This window comes from Zalophus californianus, chromosome 14 (assembly GCF_009762305.2).
Source record: "Zalophus californianus isolate mZalCal1 chromosome 14, mZalCal1.pri.v2, whole genome shotgun sequence".
In the NCBI taxonomy this organism is placed as follows: Eukaryota; Metazoa; Chordata; class Mammalia; order Carnivora; family Otariidae; genus Zalophus; species Zalophus californianus.
This window is the reverse complement of record NC_045608.1, coordinates 26400126-26415345: the sequence shown is the minus strand read 5'-3', so window position 1 is coordinate 26415345 and position 15220 is coordinate 26400126. Positions and strand designations below refer to the sequence as shown.

General features: G+C 48.4%; 1 protein-coding gene and 1 pseudogene across 4 annotated transcripts; both read left to right on the top strand.

The window, feature by feature from the left end:
- The first annotated feature begins 4528 nt into the window (after window positions 1-4528).
- LOC113913186 (glutathione S-transferase theta-1) lies at window positions 4529-14754 on the top strand. 4 transcript variants are annotated; one of them, XM_027577258.2, is made up of 5 exons: window positions 4533-4723; window positions 6383-6470; window positions 8281-8431; window positions 13912-14088; window positions 14280-14754. In XM_027577258.2, exons 1-5 carry the CDS (start codon window positions 4612-4614, stop codon window positions 14472-14474), a joined length of 723 nt encoding a protein of 240 aa, XP_027433059.1. In that variant the 5' UTR covers window positions 4533-4611; the 3' UTR covers window positions 14475-14754. The 4 variants fall into 4 exon arrangements, with proteins under 4 accessions (XP_035579840.1, XP_027433059.1, XP_027433060.1 ...); XM_035723946.1 differs by lacking the exon at window positions 4533-4723 and adding an exon at window positions 4782-4834; XM_027577259.2 differs by lacking the exon at window positions 8281-8431 and having other exon boundaries at window positions 4685-4723.
- LOC113913192 lies at window positions 8447-9744 on the top strand (annotated as a pseudogene).
- Window positions 14755-15220: the final 466 nt, after the last annotated feature.

Here is a 15220-nt window from a genome sequence, read left to right as displayed (position 1 = left end):
TCCACCATCTCACGTAGTAGCCATTTGGTTCTCGTTGAGAACCAAGAGGATGTACTCTGCTGGCAAATGTGAGGTGTACCATATGGTACTGTTAACTATAGTCACCATGTTGTACCATGTTAGATCTCTGTGATTTATTCGTCCTGCATATCTAAAACTTTGTACCCTTTGATCAACAGCTCCCCATTCCCCCATCTCCTGGTAACCATCTAGTCTCTGCTTCTAAGAGTTTCATTTTTTTTTTTTTGGATTCCACATACAAGTGAGATTATGCAGTATTGGTCTATCTGTGTCTGGTTTATTTTACTTAGCATAATGACCTCCAGGTTCATCCCCGTTGTTTCAAATGACAAGATTACCTTTTTTTTTTAAAGATTTTCTTTTAAGTAATCTCTACACCAACGTGGGACATGAATCCCAAGATCAAGAGTTGCATGCTCTACCGACTGAGCCAGCCAGGCGCCCCAAGATTACTTTCTTTTTAAGGCTGAATAATAACCTGTGTGTGTGTGTGTGTGTGTGTTCCAATAATACTATACATTTATCTATAATGGAATATCTATATAATCTGTAATGGAATATCCATCCATATCTATGTCTCCTAACCTCACTAAAATGGAATCTGGAGGCTAGAAGGGGGACCTCTCATGCCATAGCACTTGATGTCATTTACAGGAAGACTTGTCGATTACAGACCCCAACAGAAAGAGATGTCTAGTGCTTCTCCTATGAGACAGCCATTACTCCAGGGGCGTGTGGGTGGCTCAGTTGTTGGGCGTCTGCCTTCGGCTCAGGTCATGATCCCAGGGTCCTGGGATCAAGCCCCGCATCAGGCTCCCTGCTCAGCAGGGAACCTACTTCCCCCTCTCTTCCCTGCTCGGGTTCTCGCTATCTCTGACTCTCTCTCTCAAATAAAAGAAAAAAAGAAATAAGAAAAACCCAAATCCGTTACTCCAGTAACACAGCCAATGAGAAACCCTCACCACCCTGAACTCTTGTTTTTCTCCAATGGACTTCCGTTCAAAACAACCCCTCCCAACTTCTGCCTTCTTAATAAAATACCATTCCTCCCTATCATTTGTGGGATTTGACTGTAGTTTTTGCCCTAGCTTGCATGTCCTGAGTTGCAATTCTCTGCTATTCCTGAATAAACTCATTTTTGCTAGTAAAATAACTTCTATTTTGAAGCTCAACAATTTGCAACAAGCTCACGGTCAAGGCTGCTGCTTCTGCTCTGAGGACCACCATGTGAGTAGCAAGTACCTAGGTCATGTAAACTCTTCAATGGGAAAACATGTTTTTCTTCCTGAAGATGTTTATTTTTTTAAAGATTTTATTTATTTATTTGAGAGAGAGAGAGAGAGAGCACACGAGAAGAGGGAGGGTTAGAGGGAGAAGCAGACTCCCTGCCGAGCAGAGAGCCCGATGCGGGACTCGATCCCGGGACTCCAGGATCATGACCTGAGCCGAAGGCAGTCGCTTAACCAACTGAGCCACCCAGGCGCTCACCTGAAGATGTTTAAATGCACCTATGTTCCTTGTCAAAGATGGAAGCAGTTTAAGTGTCAAGAGGGTGAGATGCCACAGGGAAAGAGCTGGCCCTAGGAGAGGGACCGCAGAGTAGCTCCTAGTCAGGTGCTCCTGTCACTGCCCGGAGCAACGCCCTGTCTGGCTTTCTGAGCTCTTTGAACCCCTTGGACAGGACTGGCTACAAATGAAAGTGAGGGGCCCCTCGATCAAAGATTATTAAGAACTTGACGATGGCAATAGCAACGCGTTAAAACAACTGTGGGGCTAGATGCAGAGGGCTGGGCAGTTGCACAGGTTGCACACCTGTGAAGCCTTGCAAGGTGTGGTGGACAGACTCCAAACTAACCCCCCGTGGCGCCTGGGGGGCTCCGTCGGTTAAGCACTTGCCTTCGGCTCAGGTCATGATCCCAGGGTCCTTGGGATCGAGTCCCGCATCGGGCTCCCTGCTCAGCGGGAAGCCTGCTTCTCCCTCTCCTTCTACTGCTCCCCCTGCTTGGGCTCTCTCACTCTCTCTGTCAAATAAATAAATAAAATCTTAAGAAAAAATAAACTGACCCCCCAATGACCTTACCCGATGTCACATCTTTATATAATCCCTTCCCCTCAAGTGTGTCCAGGGCCCGTGACTTGCTTCTAAGCTACCAAATGTGACAAAGATGATGCAATGTCACTTCTGAGATTATGTTTTGTTATACAAGACTCCATCTTGCTAGCAGACTGGTTCTAGAGACTCTCTCCCTTGCTGGCTTTGAAGAAGTAAGCGACCATGTTAGAAGGTCCCTGTGGCAAGGAGCTGAGAGTGGTCAGCAAGAAGCCTGGGCCCTCAGTCCTACCCAGGAAAGGAAATGAATTCAGCCAAAAATCTGAGTGAACTCGGAAGTGGATCCTTCCCCATTTGAGCCTCTCAGATGAGAAACCTGGCCGACACTTGGATTGCAGCCTTCCTGAGGACCCAGTGAGCCCATGCCCATACCCCTGATGCACAGAAAATATAAGATAATAAATATGTGTTGTTTTAAGCCATTAAGTTTGTGGTAATTTGTTATGTAGCAATAATTAATGAATAAGATGGTTTTCCTGACTCTCTAAAGCTTTCAGTTGGAAAGTGCCTTGCAGGTGGTCTGGCTTGCTTTGTTCTCACTCTGTTTGCCCAGGTTTGCTGGGAGACTACACTTCTAGAGTGCTCTGAGCATTGGTTGGGAGCATTCTGTCTAAATGGCCTCTATCTCTTTTTCTATAAAATAAGAAATCCATCAGTCTCTTGTGAGTTCAGATCCTAAGGAAAAGATTAATTCTGGAGCATGGGCCACATTAGGTTTTGAGCCTTCAAGACTGAGGCTGAGCCCTAGACAGGATCCTGCCCAGCTCCTCCTGGGGTGCTGACTAGGGTCAGCGGGAAGTGGGGACCGAGTAACTTGCCACCTCTGAGTGTCTAGCTCCTCTTTCAAACTTCAACATCTGAAATCTGAAGTTCTCATCCTTCCTTAATTTTTTTTTTCATTTGGAAATCATTATTACCAACATTTGCTTTCTTTGGAAAGACCTTTCTTACTGTGTAGAAAATGTTATGTTCTTGCGGATGCATTTTCAGTTGGACTTATGTTAGGAAATGACACTGACACCATATGACCAGCCAGGTGGCATGCTCTGGGGGATCCCGGGGTAGTAAGGAACAGGCCTGAGACTGAGGCTCAGCAGGTGAGTCCAGGGGTGATGAGTTGTAAGGGCCCTGTAGGGCTCTAGCCTCCTCATTATTTTATCTACCTATCTATTTAGTATTGAAATATAACTGACATAACACTGTGGAAGTTGAAGGTGTACAACTTGTTGATTTGATACATTTATATATTGTAATATGAGCTAACACTCTATTATGTCACCTAATTCTCATTTCTTTTTCATAGGGAGAATAACAAAATCTCGTCTCTTAGCAACTTGGAAATCATAATACACTTGTTGTCTATGTTGTCGACAACAAATGTTGTTGACTAATAACCATTATGTTGTGATAGATCTCCACAACTGATTTATCTCCAAGTTGCAAGTTTGTACTCTTACACATTTTTCCAGGCTTCCCACCTCGCAGTGCCTGGTGACCACCATTCTCCTTTGCCTCTATGAGTTTGGCTTTTTTTAGATTTCACAAAGAAGTGTGATTACACCGTATTTGTCTTTCTCTGTTTGACCTATCTCACTCAGCATAATGCCCTCAGGGTCCATTGAGGTTGTCACAAATGGCAGGATTTCCTTCTTTCTCATGGCTGAATAGTATTCCATTGTGTATACATACCACCTGTCCTTTATCCATTCTTCCTTGGTGGACACTTAGTTATTTCCATGTTTTGGCTATTGTGAATAATGCTGCCATCAACGTGGGGGCGCAACTATCTCTTTCATATCCTGTTTCCATTTCCTTTGGATATATGCCCAGAAGTGGGATTGTTGGATCTCTCCCCATCATTTTAAAGTTGGAGAAACTGAGGCCCAGGGCCAGCAAGAAACAAATTCAGGGAATGTGATGCACTGTGCTGGCAGGAGCAGGAAGACCAAGGCTGCCAAGTTACAGGAAGCATAATTTGAGCTGAGTGAGTTACCACAAAATGCTAAACATAAGCTCTGAGGCTGTGCCACTTGCTGGCATCACGATCTCGGGAGTCTTCTTAGGAACATGGACTCTGGAACCAGACTTTCTGGGTCCATAATCACTTCTTGCCTCAATCTCGACATCTCTAAAATGGAGATGATAGGAAATTCTGAGAGCGACAACGTGGATGAACCTTGAAGACACCATGGTAAGTGAAATAAGATGGTCCCAAAGGACTGGGGACCCTCGGCGGGACCCTTGGAGGGGCGACCATCGCGTCACCACCCCGCCGGCTGGGCCCTGCGCTCTTGGTCCCAACCCCTCAGACGCGCCCCCAGCCGCTCCCGCGATTGGACCAAAGTGCCTGGGTGACTGCAGTCCCCCAATGGGGAGCGGAGGGCTGGTGGGGCGTTGGCCCCAGGACCGAGGGCGTTTCTTGGCTGCGCTCGGGTTCGCGGAGTCCCTGGGGTCGCGAGTCCGGTCCTGCGGCCCCCGCCATGGGCCTGGAGCTTTACCTGGACCTGCTGTCCCAGCCCTGCCGCGCCGTCTACATCTTCGCCAAGAAGAACCGCATTCCCTTCGAGCTGCGCCCGGTGGACCTGCTCAAAGGTGGGCCCAGGCTTGGGTTTGGAAGCGAGAGTCGGGGCGGAACGGGGAGGCCAAAGATTGCTTAAGAGGACGATCGGCGCCAACCCCTTCTTAGGGCCATTGCTGAAAAAGGTGAGCCACCGGGGAGATCCGAGAATCGGGTAATCCCCCAAACTCTGCTCGGTCCCGGGGGATAGACGACGGGGCTCGGCCGAGGCCGAGTGAAGGGGTGGGGAGCTTGAGGAAAAAGAGAGACCTGGTGAACAAAACCAGGGTGTATCTCGACATAGGGAGAGAGGACCTCCAGAAAAGAGATGGGGGCAGGAGGTGGGGGGTTAGGGCGCCCAGCATAGAGACTGCGGCAGAGCCGAGTCCCTCCTCTGTGGTCCCCAACTGCCGAAAATCTGCCACAGCAGTCACCAGGGTCCCGACCTTCCAGCCCTGCGCTATGCATCGGCGCAGTCTGCATTGGGGGTCCCTCTCTGTCCCTACTTCTGCGCTGCCTTCTCCTGCTTTACCTCTGCCTTCTTGTTCCTGCCGGGAGGGGCACCCCAGGGGGTATGCCGGGAGCCTGAGGGGAGACTGCAGGGGAGGCTGCCGGAGCTTGCTGGGCCCGGGCACTCTGAGCTGGAGGGCCTGTCTCTCTTCTCCCGGCTTCTCCTGGGGGGATTTCCCACTTGTCCTGCGCAGGGGTTACTCTGCCGAGTACAGGGGACAGCGCCTGGGGACAAAGGAATATCCCAGCCAGACTGTTAAATAAAGGGTGCAGAGCGGTGTGTTTCACCAGGAGAGCAGGGCAGGTGTGTCTGGTGAAGGCGCAGTCTAAGGGGAGGGAAAAGGGAGGAAAGTGGGTGTGTTTGAGGCTAGAGTGTTAAGGCAATCATGTATGGCTTCGAGGAGCTTCCACCTGATCCCGGGGTAATGGGGAACCACTGAAGGCCGTTGAGCAGGGTGGCAATGAGCCTAAATGCTCTTCAGAAGCTTCTCTCTGACTGCATCTGCAGGAGTAGGCACCAGCCCTGCAAACTCAAGCAGAGGCCAGGATCCCAGGGGACATGTGGCTGTACCTTTTGGGGGGCGGTAGGTGGGACAAAAATGTGACTGTTCCAGCTCCAGCGGAGCCTAAAAGCAGGGCCAGCCCTGTGTCCCCAGCGGCCAGGGCAGGGTGAACAAGGGAACACAGAGGAGCAGGGGTGGAAGTTGTTTGCAAGTAAATAGATACCAGGAAAAAGCCACTTCTCTGTGTTTGGTGACCTTACCTTAGAGTCCACAGGGAAAGGGGCACTGTAAGAAATCAGAGCGCCGGAGTGCCGTTCGGGTGACCAACCACCGTCCTCTGTCAGCTTGGGGCACCCTGAATGTGTACTTAATGAGGCCGGGGATGGTGCAGAGGTGGTGGGTGCGGTGAGTGTGAAGGCCCAGCTGAAGCCTCATATCCTGCACCTTGGGCTGTGGGTGTAGCTTGTGTCCAATGGGACTTGGCATGGGATGTCGAGGTCCATTTTGCAACATTTGGCAGAGTAGCATCCCGTTTCTCCCAAAGTGGCCCTCACTAGCCTTTGCCATGCAGGAGAGCACCTGGGGGCTGGAGAAGAGCCATGAAATTGGGGCCTGGGCATGGTAGGGAGTGGGCAGGGCTCAGTGTTTCCTCCGTCACCCACCGTGATGGGCTCTCTGCAGGCCAGCACCTCAGTGATGCCTTTGCCCAGGTGAACCCCCTGAAGAAGGTGCCTGCTTTGAAGGATGGAAACTTCACCTTGGCTGAGAGGTAACTGGGGCCTTGGGGCTGCTACCAGAACTCACTGGAACCATCTTGTCCTAACCCTTTATTGTATTGTATTGTATTGTATTGTATTGTATTGTATTGTATTGTATTGTATTGTATTTATGTATGTATGTGTGTATGTATGTATGTATTTATGTATGTATGTATGTATGTATGTTAAAGAGAGAGAGAGCTTGAGTGAGCTGAGTGAGGGGCAGAGGAAGAGGGAGAAGAGAGAAAATCCACAAACAGACTCCCTGCTGAGCTCAGAACCTGACAGGGGCTAGATTCCAGGACCCTGAGATCATGACCTGAGCCCAAACCAAGAGTCGGCTGCTTAACTGACTGAGCTGCCCAGGCGCCCCCTAACTCTCTATTTCAGAGACAAAAAACTAAACTCCTCAGAGGTGAAGGGCTCTTAGCCCAACATCCCATAGAGAGTCAGGGCTGGAACCTGGACCGCTGCCTGCCCGCTGGTCCAGTTCACAGAGATGCTTGGACAAGTAAACATCTATTTTACTTCTGTACCCATCCTGTGGTTGTTGGTGAGAGTGCCCCAGGGCAGGGGTGCAGGGCAGGGCAGGGGCAGCGCTCTGGCTCGAGATGGCCCATGGGCATCTGGGCTACCCAGTGGCTCCAAGTCTGGGCAGCAGCCTCCCTGGGTGGGCCTCACCCGAGGGAGGACCATGAGACATGTGGGTGTTTTACATCACCACAGGTCCCAAGAAGTGAAAAGGTCAAGTCTTTTTCCCAGTTCTGCCCCCTTTTGTCACCTGAGTCACCCCACCCATACCAAGGAGAACTTGAAATTTTAGAACCTATCTTTGGAATTGTGAGATGGGTGCATCCCTCCAAGGATTCCTAACACTATGCCAGTGTCATTTTTTTTTCTTTCTGCTGCTCTCTACTGTCCTGGGTCCTTGTGTCACCCAGTGTTGAGCACCACGGTACCTGCTAGGAGCATTGTGCGATTTCTGCATTCCTCTGTGTCTTTACTCACTGTCAGGAGGTCTGTGACTCCCGGGGACCTGCAGCCCTCCTCAGAGGTGGTTTGAACCCTTAGCTGGGAGGAAAAGGAGCTCTCGTACAGAGTAGTGAGTTGTGAAGCCAGGGCATGGATACAGGATTCCTAATAGGGAACAGAGGTTTTCTGCCCTTATTGGCTGGGGTGCACAACACTTGGGGTACCCCAAGTTCCTGAAAGCTTTCCTATGGCCCCAAATTCATGCATCCTCAGGGCCCTTCCGGGTCCATCCCTGTCCCAACACCATGGTAGCCCTCATAACCTAGGGCAGGAGGCGAGCTCCAGGGGCCTGGTCTGTTCTGCTGTCCCATGATCCTGCAGCAGCCCCAGTGTTTCCTACAGGGTGCTTTAGGGAGAACAGAAAGATGAGAGGAATGCCTTTTTGAGTGGTCAGGCCATCTGAGGCTGGTCTGGATGCCAGAGGATGAGAATGGATGCAGACTGGAAAGAACTGAGCTTATTCAAGCCTCAGCTTTGATGGTGTCTCCTCCAGGAAGCCCTCTGACCCTCTGATCAGAGACTGTCTCTGAACACCTGGCAGGATACTCTGCTGTGGGCTTTTGTCCGGTGGGAGGATGAGCTCGCGTGGTAGCCTCAGAAAGACTCTCAGCCCTGCCGCCAAAGTCCCTGTGCCCTGGGCAAGTCCCTTCACTGTCTAAGCCTGGCTTCCTTCTCTGGAAAGTGAGGCAAATACCTTGGCACATCGTCAGGAAGATTAAAGAAGGGACTCTGATTAAGCCCCTAGCACAGTGTCCTTCCTTCACCCATCATGTCATCCCTCCCCTGCAGCGTGGCCATCCTGCTCTACCTGACCCGCAAGTATAAGGTCCCCGACCACTGGTACCCCCAGGATGTACAGGCCTGCGCCCTTGTGGATGAGTACCTGGCATGGCAGCACACAGCCCTGCGGAGAAGCTGCCTCCGGGCCCTGTGGCATAAGGTGAGGCCCTGAGGTCATCGCCCCAAAGGGGCTAAAGCACCATTGCATTCTTTTCCATTTGGGTAGTCTCTATGAAATTAACTTTGACTCCACGTTGCTATCCAACCCATCTAATACGGTCTTTTTTGAGACATGTATTTTTCAGTTCTAGAAATTCCATTTGGTTCTTTTTTAAGTATCCATTTATGTGCTGAAATTCACCATCCGTTTACCCATTTGGTCCATCTTTTCTTCTAAAATTTTTAACATATTTATAATAGTTACTTAGAAGTCTTTGTCAGCTAATTTTCATACCTCGGTCCCCTGGGGGTCTATTTCTATTGGCCATTTTTTTATCCGCCTGATTATGGGTCACATTTTCTTCTGTTTTTTATGGTGTGCTAGACATTATGTTCAAAAAAAAGGTAGAGCTTTACAGAGGAGGTCCGAGTGCGACTGGGACAGTCACCTGCAGCTTTTGCATGCAACCGGATGATTTGCCTTCAGGCTCCGAGCCTTAAGAGCCTTCACTTGATCTTTATTTGTATTGGCCCAGGCTCTTCAGCCAAGCAGAAAGCTTATAGGGCAGCTTTGACTAAAGATGACGTTCTTGTTTGCTCAAGAAATTCACCTTTATAAAAGACATGGAGAAATCGTATCACAAAGATTAATGTTACTTCAACAAAGGTAGAATAAATTTATAGATGAAAACAAGGAAAAGGCATCTCAGATGCAAGCCGCTGAGACTGCCTGTAAAAGGAACCTTGGTCTTTTAATGGATATAGAAGCATCAGAAAAGTCTCTAGAGACCCGGATTCACCCAAGTCCATCACCAGAGGTGGTTTCTCTTGAGACTCTTTACTGGACATCAGTAGAAGAATATATTCCCAAATGGGAACAGTTTCTTTTAGGAAGAGCACCATATTCTATCGGTGTTGAAAATGAAAACGAAGCAGAAAATACCGTTCAGAATGAGGCGCAGTGATAACTTCTTCACATACTCTTTTCAAAAAAACCTGTTTAGTACAGCTGAATATTAAAGAATATGTGGGCCATTTAGGGTACCTTAGGAATCGAATATGTTCATATTGTCCCATTACCTCCTCGATGACATGAAGGTAGGAGAATCGGCTCACAAGTCTCAGGTTCTATCACTTTGAGACCTACTATCACTTCAGGGTCACGAATTTGCTTTTTGCCAATTCCATGGAAGTGTTAAGAGCTAATATTGAAAGGTGGACTATTTATTAAGTCAGTCTCTAAATAAGTGTTATGTGTGTCATTTTTTAAAAAAATCATCTAAACAGTGAATACTGGCTGTTCTGATTAAAAAAAATAAAAAAAGGTAGAGGGGCACCTGGGTGGCTCAGTCATGATCCCCAGGGTCCTGGGCTCCTTGCTCAGTGGGGCGCCTGCTTCTGCCTCTCCCTCTGATTTCCACTCGCCCTGCTTGTGCACTGTCTCTCTATTTCTCTCTCTGTGTCAAATTAAAAAAAAAAAAAATCTTAAAAAAAAAGGTCATATGCTCTTCTGTCTGAGCCAGCCATGTATGATTCCAGTTATATGAGATCCTTAGAGTAGTTCTGTTCATAAAGACAAAAAAGTAGAAGCATGGCTGTCAGGGGCTGGGGGGAGGAGGGTATGGGAAGTTTTGGTTAATGGGGACAGTTTCAGTTTGGGATGACGAGTGAGTTCTGGAGATGGTTGGTGGTGTTACCTAACCCCCGAGTCTAGGTTCCTGAGTCTCAATGTCATAGAAATGAACACTGAACTTGAGAGAAAGAAAACAGGTGGAGTTTATTAGAGATAGCTTGTATAAAAGGGGGCCGACAAGACAGAGGAATGTCGCTACCCGCCTCGGTAGCGTTGCGAGGCTTATAAAGGCACTTTTCCAAAGGGTGAGGGGCTGGGAATGGGGAAGCGTCCTTCAGTCCCACGGTCATTATCTTGTGGGCGTCACTTTTTATTTATTTATTATTTTTTTTGTGGGCGTCACTTTTTAGTGGACACAAGACAATCACAAGATGCTTTTCTTCATGGTCGACATTCTTCTAGGGCTCCTGGAAAACAGAAATGCTTGGGCAAGCAGGCTTTAAATTGTTACTTCTAATTTTGCCCAGGCAACCATTACTCCCTCACGGCTCTTATCTCTCATTCATTCTCTTTCCCAGAAGGAGATATTTGTCTCCAAGCTTATGGAAACTTTTAACCCTTGTCTCAGACCGGTGACTTTCACAGGAGCTTAGTCCCCTCTTGCTTTCCCTCTACGATGTCTGAGGTGATAGTTGTACATGCTTCTGGTGTGAATGTGCTTAGTGCCATGGAACTGTACACTTAAAAATGGTTAGATGGGAAATTTTATGCTACGTGTCTGTTACCATAATTAAAAATTAAAAAAATTATAGTAACATGTAATCAGTAGAAAAATCATTAATGCACTATTTTGCATTCTTTTCTCATACTGTGTCTTCGGAATCTGGTGTGTATTTTGCATGTGCGGCACAACTCAGTTAGGACCGACCACATTTCAAGAGCTAGCCACTAGCGGCTACCATATCAGACATCATAGGTTTCTGCCCTTCTTCTTTTTTGTTTTTTGTCCTTTCTTTTATTTCTTTATTTTTAAAAGTTCTATAACTCCTTGATGGCTTTAAAGAAAGATAAGATTATGTTCTTTCCACCATTGTTATGATGGGAGCTATGGTTTTTGTGACGTTGATGTCCTTATCAGAAGTGGGATTCGTTTTTTTTTTAAAGATTTTATTGATTTATTTGACAGAGAGAGAGAGGTAGCCTTATTTTTTAAAGTGTATGGCTAATTGTGGGCCATGGGCTTTATTTCTCTGTGTCCTGTCATTTCTTATATAAAACAGAAACAGGACAAAAATTCAAAAGACCTCTTCGTTGTCCTCATTCCTTCCTGAGTGGCCATTCTGCTCTGGGATCTGGTGGGAGTCTTCCAGTTCACGATTTTATGCATTATTACACTTAGGTGTCATCATAAGCAAAATAAAGTTTTGCTTTGAGTGTTTTAAAATTTTATATAAATGCTCTCATATCACTCTGCAATGTGCCTTTTTCTGTATTGCCATTGGTGGATCTAATTTATCCATTTTAACGACTCTATAGTAATTCATTATATAAATAAATCAGAATGTATTTATTACCCTATTATGACTTTTTATATTTAAAGAGGAACAAAACCACTCTTTAAAACCTTAAGAATTGGGGCGCCTGGGTGGCTCAGTCATTAAGCATCTGCCTTCGGCTCAGGTCATGATCCCAGGGACCTGGGATCGAGCCCTGCATCGGGCTCTGTGCTCCACGGGAAGCCTGCTTCTCCCTCTCCCACTCCCCCTGCTTGTGTTCCCTCTCTCGCAGTGTCTCTCTGTGTCAAATAAATAAATAAATAAATAAATAAAACCTTAAAAAAAAAATAAAACCCTAAGAATTTTGGATCAACCAAAGCAGAACAGAAGGGAGATGTAGACAATCTATTGCAGGGGCGAGGTCGATAAAAAATGAGGGCGGAGGGCTAGGTCGGTTGTGCGGAGTGAGAGCCCATTGTGCCCTCCTGAAGGAGTGGCTTCTCCCCAACATCAGCCTTAGACACTGAGCAGGGATACCCTGTGGCCAGCACCCTTTACATGAAAAAGAAGCTGGAGGGGCACACGAGTGGCTGTCCGTTAAGCGGCTGCCTTCGGCTCAGGTCATGATCCCAGGGTCCCAGGACTGAGCCCCACGTTGGGCTCCCTGCACAGCAGGGAGTCTACTCTCTCTCCCTCTGTGCCTCCACCCACTTGTGCTTGCTCTCTGTCTCTCTCTCTCAAATAAATAAATAAAATCTTAAAAAAAGAAAAAGAAGCCGGAAATCTGGACTCCTGTATGAAATGCCCCCATTTTTAAATGTCAGCAACTGATCTATATTTTTATTTTTATTATTATTATTATTTTAGAGAGAGAGAGTGGGGAGGGGAGGGACAGAGAGATAGAGAATCTTAAGCAGGCTCCATGCCTAGCATGGAGCCCAACGTGGGGCTCAGTCCCATGATCCTGAGATCATGACCTGAGCTGAAATCAAGAGCTGGACATTTAACTGACTGAGCCACCCAGGCGCCCCTGATCCATATTTTTAAAAAACTCTACAGCCAGGGGGCGCCTGGGTGGCTCAGTTGTTAAGGCCCTGCCTTCGGCTCAGGTCATGATCCCAGGGTCCCGGGATCGAGCCCCGCATCGCGCTCCCTGCTCGGCAGGAAGCCTGCTTCTCCCTCTCCCTCTCTCCCTGCTTGTGTTCCCTCTCTCGCTGTGTCTCTCTCTGTCAAATAAATAAATAAAATCTTAAAAAAAAAAAAGCCCTCTATAGCCAAAGCAATGTCATAAGCTTAGGGCTGGCCTCCAGGGTGCCAGTGGGCGACTGCTGATTCTGTCTACCTTGTATGGAGGAGGAAACTGAAGCCCAAAGCCAGGGCTCGGGTACAATCTCGTCCTGTTTACCTAAATCCCAGGCTCCCCCAAGCAACTTTTACCAAACACAGCATGAAGCATTCCCCCCTCACTCCCCATCCACTGTATCTCCCGACAGCTCTGCCAACCCATGAGGCTGTTGATGGCTTCCCCCTAAAACACCTTCCTCCCAGAATCCTGGACACCGCTCTTTCCTGGCCCTCCTCCTTAGTTCCTGGTAGCTCATTGCCAGACAATGTCCCTTCTACTCTTGGCTTAGTCTTTTCTTGGCTCTGCCGTCTCAGGCAACTGACTGTCCCTCTCTCTCTGGGCCCCACTTTTCCATTTACAAGAGGAGTCATGTACCACTATTCCTTTTTTTTTTTTAAAGATTTTATTTATTTATTTGAGAGAGTATGAGAGACAGAGCACATGGGAGGGGAGAGGATCAGAGGGAGAAGCAGGCTCCCCGCGGAGCAGGGAGCCCGACGTGGGACTCGATCCTCGGACTCCAGGATCATGACCTGAGCCGAAGGCAGTCGCTCAACCAACTGAGCCACCCAGGCGCCCTGTACTATTATTCCTATATTATAGGTGAGGAAATTGAGGCTCAGGGGGTTTGGGTATTTTGCTTTAGGTCACACGCTTTGTAAGTGGCAGAGTGGAAAACTTACAAGCTCATCTTCCTAATTATACAGTAAGAGGTACTGACTTTACGTTCAGGGGGAAAGAGGTTATAACATAGACTGTCCCTAGGCTAGATTTATACTTCCAAAGTATAAAACTCATGGTTCAAGTCCCCCCCCAGTCATTCTCAAAGGGGTTTGAGTCCTTCTGTCAGATGCCCCTGAGGCTCAGCCATCAGAGAACACGGAAGCAGGAATATTTTTGGGAGAGGTGGTCCTTTGGGAATTGCCCTGAAGGCCTAGTCCAGCCTTAGGAGAAAGGTGCATGGAACCAGAAAGCAGCTCAAACTGGGGCGGGGGAGGCCCACTTGCCTTCCTGCCCCTGAGGCTGGGCTGGCCCCTAACCCTCTACCTTGCCTCCCCACCTCCCAGGTGATGTTCCCTATTTTCCTGGGTGAGCCAGTATCTCCTGAGATGTTGGAAGCCACGCTGGCTGAATTGGATGTGACCGTGCAGTTGCTTGAGGACAGGTTCCTCCAGAACAAGACCTTTCTCACCGGGCCCCACATCTCGCTGGCTGATCTGGTAGCCATCACAGAGCTGATGCATGTGAGTGTTATGGATAGGGTGGCCTGCCAGGCAGGGAGGGCCCTGGGCTTATGTTGCCCCCCCCCACCTGGCCATGTGCCAGGCTTATGTGCGGAAGCCTCTTCTGGAGCTCTGGGGCCCCCGCACCAGGCAGATGCGGCCACCCTTGACCTTACCCATCCACCCTCATCCTGTTCTCTTTCTCCCTGCAGCCTGTGGGTGCTGGCTGCCAAGTCTTTGAAGGTCGACCCAGGCTGGCTGCATGGCGCCAGCGTGTGGAGGCAGCAGTGGGGGAGGATCTCTTCCGGGAGGCCCATGAGGTCATCCTGAAGGCCAAGGACTCTCCACCTGCAGACCCCACCATAAAGCAGAAGCTGATGCCTCTGGTGCTGGCCATGATCCAGTGAGCCGGGAAGCCCAGTCCCTGTGCTTGACCGTGGCAGTTCAGAAAGCACCTTCATTTCCACTGTCCCATGGGAGGCAGGCTCAGAGGGCAGTAGTGATTTGCTTGTTCAGTCCCACTGCACCTGTGCTCCCCAGGTCAGGTCCCTGCACCCGAACCATCTTGCACAGCTGCCTAAAAGCCACAATGAGAACGGAATAGCCAGATCTTATCTCCTTTAATCACTGCATCTTGTTTTCAGTTTGGGAAATAAACCTGGGCTAAGCCTGAGCCTACGCTTCTAACTTGGAGGTGTGATTTATTTGACCTTCTATCTTGGCCCTGGTCTTGGTCTCTACCCGAAAGACAACCCCCCTTCTGAGGCTCTATGGGTCAGCTTCCCCATCCATGATGGTTGCCAAGAGTGAAATTAACAAATGCCCTCTACTCTTCTAATTCTTGGAGAAAGTGATGTATCAGACACCATAAGAATCAGCAGGCATCCCCTATATGGTGACTATAGGCATGGTGATCAATCAGTTGGCTGGGCCAACCTCCTAGGACATGGCCCTTTGGCATCAAGTCCCATAGCTCATGAGTCCTGCCTCTGTTCTGCTGAATTGATCAGGCAGGGCAAATCTAAACAGCAGCTCTCCTGGTCAGGAATCAGTCATGCAGGGCCTTAAAGGCCATGCCTATGATCTATAAACCCTAAATAGGCATAGTGTGCTCAGACTGCATTTCTTTCTTTCTTTATATTTTTTTTTTTAA